General features: G+C 31.0%; 1 protein-coding gene across 1 annotated transcript; it reads left to right on the forward strand.

Moving 5' to 3' along the window:
• Window positions 1-2,170: 2,170 nt before the first annotated feature.
• On the forward strand, window positions 2,171-3,174 carry LOC108331167 (protein ZW2). The gene has a single exon (XM_017565807.2). It carries the CDS (start codon window positions 2,231-2,233, stop codon window positions 2,915-2,917), a length of 687 nt encoding a protein of 228 aa, XP_017421296.1. The 5' UTR covers window positions 2,171-2,230; the 3' UTR covers window positions 2,918-3,174.
• The last annotated feature ends 4,503 nt before the right edge of the window (window positions 3,175-7,677 follow it).

Genomic DNA, 7,677 nt, shown 5'->3' on the forward strand with positions numbered 1-7,677 from the left:
ATTAGATACTCTTCTTTTTTACTTTTTACTTTTTCTTTTTTGAAAAAAAAATCTATTAATGCTTACTAATAATTAATTTAATAAAGAGAATTTATCTTTTTTCTATTCACACTTTTTTTTACTTTTACGTTTCAAGTTATCGTTTAATTTAAATTTAATTGATTTTTTAATTTAATTGTACGGAATCATGATTTTATAATAATGGTGCAATAATAATATATAGTTTTCTCTCACTTTTTCAGGAATGTGAAATGACAACTTTATCGTTCAATGAAACAAGTGCCCAGCAGCTTAAATTACAGTGTGTAATGGTGTTATATAATCAGAAAAATAGTGACCAGTGGCTGTGAAGAAGGGATCATGCAGTGAGAATAATGCTCCTACGAATGTATTCGGAGGGACGGATATATAAATTAATTTGTATTTGATTAGGAAAATTTTTGGAGTGTGGACATATTAGTAAGAAGGAAGTATAATCTCATCTTACTCCAAACTACAAGATTTGTGTAGATGAAATGAGTTTTTATTAACTTTGTTTTATCATTTGTCATTATGACATTTCTACGTATTACTTTTTAGAGTTGTTTTTCTATAAGGTCTTAATCATGTAGTACAAATTCTTAAACGAGAATAATAATTAATCACACCGCACATAGTTATTTATTTTTAAAAATCAATTTTTAGCTCGTGAAAAAAAAATACTCTTAATTTTATATCTGTTATGTATTTTTTTTAATATTACTCAAATCACTCATATATTAAAAAAATAGTTATGAATTTACTTATAAATTTACTTACTTTTATTTCCAAATATATGGGGAAAAAAACAACTATAACTTTAGTTCTAAATCAACTGAAATTTATCTATTCATTTTTTTTCTAAATTCCTCTATTCAAACGAAGTGGAGTAGCACAAAGTTCAGTTTTATCCAATTCGGTTTTCTTGCCATTGCATTATGTTATGGCATCTCACAACTTGTCAAATTGCCAAATCTGGACTCTGCAGTCAGATTGCTAATGAACACTGCCATGACAGCCCAACCTTGGCTGTCACAGGAAGCATTGTGCTACGCATCCCCAAAAATTCATAAACCAATTCATTTATCTTTTACCTATTTACTTCATCGGTCAGTCACTCAATTTATCTATTATAAAAAAATTAATTAACCATTTTTTTCATAATTAAGTTATTTTAAAATTTTGAAAGTATATCTTTAGATTTGTTTTGCAAAAACCATTTTTGAAACTTTTCTAAAATATTATTATCATTATGGACAGAGTAGATATTAATCAATAAACATTATTAATATCTTAATTGGATTATTTTTATTGAATAGAGTTTATCATATTCTCAAATTGTATTTATAATTAATAAAAATGCATTAATTTGTTTTATCCCATTCCCATTTGTGACCCCGTATAACCAGAAAGTTCCCGATAACTATGCGGAAATGTTACTTAATGGAAGAAGCACCGCCTCATGGCACCCAGATTCTCGTAAACCATTCAGGACTAATACACGTAAGCATTTACTTTATATATCCTTCAAAAATTTAAAGGAAAAAAAAAACTCAGAATCTTATGCTCTTTGATAATTGGGGACAGCTAATTTTTTCCTTGGGCCCGTTTGGGCCAGACTTCAAGCCCAAAATTGCGTTGTAGACAAACAAAACAACCACATAAGTTACTAGAAGATAATTATAGTAAAAAACTAATCTTAATCCTAATTTGTGCTGATAAATTACTTTATTATCTCTTAAACCAATTAATAAAAAATAACAATTAATTGCAATTGTTATGATGGGTGGAAGGAAAGTGTCGTTCTTGGTGTCTTTTGGTTGCTTCAAAAGTAACGGTGGCTCAACCAACGACGTGACATGCAATCGACGGAGACTCCATGACTTCCACCGCCATGGCGCAACCATGCTCATGCAGTGCCACCACTCTCATTCTTCTAATACGCGGAAAAACCACCAAAGTCCTTACCTGCTAAGAAAATTTATTCTCCATTAAAAAAATAATAAACAAATCAACAAGACGACAACACACTACAGAATACCACATTTTCAAATCCCTAAAACCAACCTTACCAGTTAAGAAAATTTTGTCCCTAATTAAAAAATAAAATTACAAAAACGAGACGATTATAAATTGCGCACATTCCTGAAATCGCTAACCAATAAACCATCACTCTCGCAACCACTTACACTGCTGCTACCACTACTTCACAATGTCAATGTTCGCGAGCATGCCCGAGGAGAATGTTCAGAAATCGTTCGAGGCGTTCTACGAGGAGTGGCTTGCGCGGCACGAAAGTTTCCTTCAGCAGCTTCTGAGCGTCACGCCCAATGATAACGACGCAGAACAGAGGATGCTGATCGAGCAAGTTATGTGTCATTACCAGCAATTTTTGGAAGAGAAATCGAACGTGGCCAACGGCGACGTTTTCCTTATCTTTTCCCCGCCCTGGCTTTCCGCCTACGAGAGGTCGCTGCTCTGGATTGGGGACTACAAGCCCTCGCTCATTCTCCGTCTCGCCAACGGCCATGTCACGGGCTTAACGGCGGAGCAGAGGGAGAAAATGGAGCGAGTCAGGGACGAGACCAAGCGAGCTGAGAGAGAGGTTTCCGAGGCTATGGCTTCCGTTCAAGAGAGCATGGCAAGTCCGCGCATGCTGGTGCTCGTCAGAGTGGTTGACGGCGAGAAAACGGAGCAGCAAGCGGCGGTTCAGGAACTCAAGGAAGCGCTTAAGAAGGTTTTCGAGAAAGGCGACGCGCTTCGCGCGTCGACGATGAGGAAGGTGGTGGAGATCTTAATCCCGCCGCAGACAGTGCAGTTACTGGCGGCGACGATGCGCTTTCAGATGCGCGTGAGGAAGAACGGTTTGCACCTAGACGAGGTTGAACCGTCACGTTGACATGTCTTTGTCAGCGTGTATTCATCGAAAATCTATACCGGACCACGCGCCATTCTTGGCACGCGTCCTATTTCCTATTCGCGCCCAATAAGTCAATAACTGTTTTCCTTATCACCGTTCAGCTTCAGTCTACAACGATAAAAATAAATAATAATAATGGTCGTTTGACTATATTTAAAAGAACACAAAAATGTTTTTCTATTGTAGAATTGTTATCTGATTTTGTTAAACAATAAGAAGCTATGTTATTTTCGTTATTTCTCATTTATAGTTTTGAAAATAGGAGGTGTCAGTGTTAATTATTTATTATTATATTATTAAGTTATTATATTCAAAGTTAAGTTCCACTTAACCCGGCATGGTCAAGTAAACTCCAGAACCACAAAAAGAGAAAAAAGCCTTTTAGCCAAGCCCATTTACTGATGCTGAATTTCTCGTGTTTCCTCCTTGACTGGATCGTGAAGTCCATTGACAGTAATAGGATGGGCATTGATATTAGCACCACCCAATTTTCTATTAAAATTCTCCAATAATTGATAATTTGTATTTTTAATGAAATATCTGCATCGCGTGACATGATCACGTTTGTTGAGAATAATACAGAACACAATATCATATTTTGCTTATATCGAGACAAGACCTTATCAAATATACAAAGAAACATGTTATTGTCCATCTCAATACTATCCTCAGATACACACAGAAGGTAATTGTCTGTGTTCTTGTTGTACTTTAATAGGGTTTGTCAAAATATCAAATAAATGTTATCGAGAATAGAATACAGAGGTGAAAATATGAAAATATAAATCCAATGTCCAATCTAGTACATACACACCCGAAAATGTGAGTGTTATTTCAAATTAAGAGACAAGTCATGGTAATAGGTGGATATTGCAACTGAAATATGGATATCAACCACGATTTAATAGAAACTTTGGTGGAACATTTTAATGTTGTTAGGTTAAATCCTACTGAATAAGTAATACTTGTTGATATAACTAAAATTCAAATAACACCAATAAATATTTTGTTAACTTTTAAAGAAAATAATCATCATAATTCAACTACAATAAAAATAAGTTTACACTGAGAAGGTCGAGAATTGAGCTGCAGTAAATCTCCTCCTTACACCTGTGTGATGAACTCACTCCGTAATATGAAGATGCACTCTGAGTATAAACCATATTTATCCTAAATTTTCTTATTAACAACATTACACAAAAACTAATCAATTTAAATAATTATACAATTATTAAATATAATTATATTATTAAAAAATCATAGTAACTTAAAGTAAAATAAGATGTTAGGCCCATTTTACTTGGGTTCTAATTCGGGATGTTGTTCCCTCCACTATCACCAAATGCTTCCTGCACCCTCCATACCCAACTTATCCTTGATATAAAATGGATGTCAATGTTTCACCACCCCATATTCAATTTTGTAATTAATTATATTCAACGGATGTGTCACATCCGTTTAAATATTTTTTTTTTAGTTTTTTAAATATTATATTTTAATTAGTTTATAATTTGTTTATTATTTTTTTATAATATATTACGAAAATTAATTTTATTATACTTAATTAAATAATAATTATTAATTTAATTAAATAATATTTACATATTAATTTAAAATATATAAATTAATAAACTAAAAAAAACCTAAACATCCGTTTAATTTATAATATTTATATGTTATAACAATTAATTAAATAATTATATATAAATTAAATTAATAATTATTTTATTAAATAAAATAAAATTAATTTATATATAATTATATAATAAATTTAAAATAAAATTAAATAATATTTATATATTAATTTAAAATATATAAATTAATAAACTAATAAAAAAAACTACAGATGTGACACATCTGTTTAATTTATAACATTTATATATTATAATAATTAATTAAATAATAATATATAAATTAAATTAATAATAATTATTTTATTAAATAAAATAAAATTAATTTATATATAATTATGTAATAAATTTAAAATAAAATTAAATAATATTTATATATTAATTTAAAATATAATAAATTAATAAACTAAAAACAAACAAAAAAAACTTAATGGATGTTGGACATCCGTTTAACTAATTATATAAAAAATATTAAATTAATAAACGAAAAACTAAAAAAAACTTAAATGAATATAGCCACGTCCATTAACGGATGTACGATATCCGTTGAAGTATTTTGTTTTCAACAAATGTCAACATCCATTAAAGAAAAAATGTGAAGGGTAGGATATTTTAAAATATAAAAAATAGTTATAGAATTTTCAAAGTAATGATGCAGAAAGTAATATGAGGTAGTGTAGGGAGTAACCCTCTCTAATTCGACCCATATTTACCAGGTTTCTAATTCGACCCATATTATTTCGGCCCATCATGAACGACGGGTTCAATTTGACGTATACCCTTTCTTTCCTCTCCCCAATATGCTTTTATTGGATTGAAAACAATTTTTCACTTGAACTTATTCTATCAATACATTATTTGAATTTTCCAAGTATTATAATATTGAGAACGTGAACATGCTGCTAGCCCTGCTAATTGTTTTAGGTAAAAATTGTGCTAGTTGGTCGATGGAAAAAATAAATATCTTTGTTTAAAATTAAATAAATAAAAAACTATTAGAAGATAAAGATAAAAAAAAATAAAGATACATGAGAAAATAAAGATAAAAATGAAATAAAATAAATCAAACTAAATTTAAAATAAAATTGTTGATTAATTGACGCACACGTCAAAGGAATGTAATAAATGAATATACGAAGATGTTAGAGTTAGATTTAGAAAATTACACCACATATAAATTTCATTTAAACAAATGAACATAAATCCATTGATTATAATCTCAATTTCATTTAAACAAACATAATCAGTTTTAACAGGTGGATACGAAAATTGGAATCGTCTTATAGGCTGGTCAATGAAGGCATTGTCAGTATCCAAAGTTCCAATATTGACTATTGACCGACAATTTTTTTTGGATTCTTTATGAAAGTGAAAAGAGTATGTCTTCTAAATTATATTATTCACACCATCTAATAGTGCAATGTGATGCACCAAAATTCTAATAATCACACATCAAATTCCTGCAAAAAACAAAAACAATACACGCTTAAAGAAGGAACACGACTAAATTATTAGTTTGTATTTTTTCACTATAAATATAATTTCTTTATGTTTTGTAAAATATAGGTAATTTTTTTTTTTAATTTATTTTATCATAAGTTTGGTGTGATTTTTGTGACATCCCAAAAATATAGCGCACAACTATATACAGGTGTCCACATTTAATAATATGATAGAACAGTTATTATAATACGAACATCAAACTTGCAGTTATTACAAAATACCCATTAAATTTTTCGTTTAACTTTGCAAGAGCTTCCTATACCATTACCGAACGTTCAACTTATAACCGAACGTTCAACATATAACCGAACGGTTATATTTACAGAATAAAAATAGTGAACGTTTGGTTCACCAAAACTATAATTACTATACGACCGAACGGTCATCAACTATTCAGTAGGAGTCTCTCCACCCAACTCCTGCTCCAGCGTAAGCTCTTCCCCTTCTGCTCACATCCAACAAGAATGATCATTGCAATAGAAAACCGAACGGTAACATGGATAAAACAGAAAACAAGGGTAAGCTATTATAATTCAATTAAGCATGTATTCACACATGTAATAAACTACAAGCCCTTACAGAACGAACGCTATAACATACAGGAGCCAATATAGATATCACACATATCTGAAATATAATAATACTATACAACCGACACTTGACTTGACCATCCGGATTGTATGAATACGTAGCTTGAGGCTGTTCGTGCACTCGAGTGGTGGAGTAACTGGAAAACCATCAGCTGCCACCCGAGGTTAGTCCGTTATAACTCACCCAAGAACCTATGGACTAGGACCTCCCGCCATTCTCACACAATGACTTACCCATCTCTACTTGAAAACTGGTAATCATCAGAATATCAGGATGAACTCCGTGAATTTCACTATCTGTATTCATACTTTACCACAACATTATCCTTACACTGAGACATTCCTCCCCGGAATTCTCTTCCACATTACTTGAAACATAAATTTTTACTTGAATACCAATAATACTTCCCATACATAATAGATCATTACGGGAATAAACAACCAGCACCAAGCCATAACATCAGCATTGAAAGATCAAACAACATTTCACATAAGAAGATCGAACGCAAAAATAACACCACCCTTAGTTATCAACGAACGGAAAGGATCTAAACAACATACGAATATAACCGAACGTTTATTTAATAGATATGACTTTGACATGAGCCGAACACAGCTTAAGGATAGAACACTCTAATTAAACCAAATACTTAATATAAGATTGAACCCTATTTAACTATCCTCAATAATCGAACGAACGGTATTTCAATATCCTCAAAGTAATAACGAACTATATTCTACTATACTCAAAACAAGAACGAACGATATTTCACTATCTGAAAAAACCGAACGCTTAGAGCTTATATCAAACACTTATAACTACTGATCCTTGGTGTAAGACCGAACGATATTTTACTTATTTTACAAAATCGAACTCCTAAAGCTTCTACCGAACACTTATAATTACTCCTACAAACTATTAATCAAACCTAGTACTTTTAAGGAAACCAAACGTTAAGACATTTTAGCTAAAATACCCATAAACTTGTATCAAATCATAAACGAACGTAATTTA

Source organism: Vigna angularis, chromosome 4, assembly GCF_016808095.1.
Source record: "Vigna angularis cultivar LongXiaoDou No.4 chromosome 4, ASM1680809v1, whole genome shotgun sequence".
NCBI classification, from domain to species: Eukaryota; Viridiplantae; Streptophyta; class Magnoliopsida; order Fabales; family Fabaceae; genus Vigna; species Vigna angularis.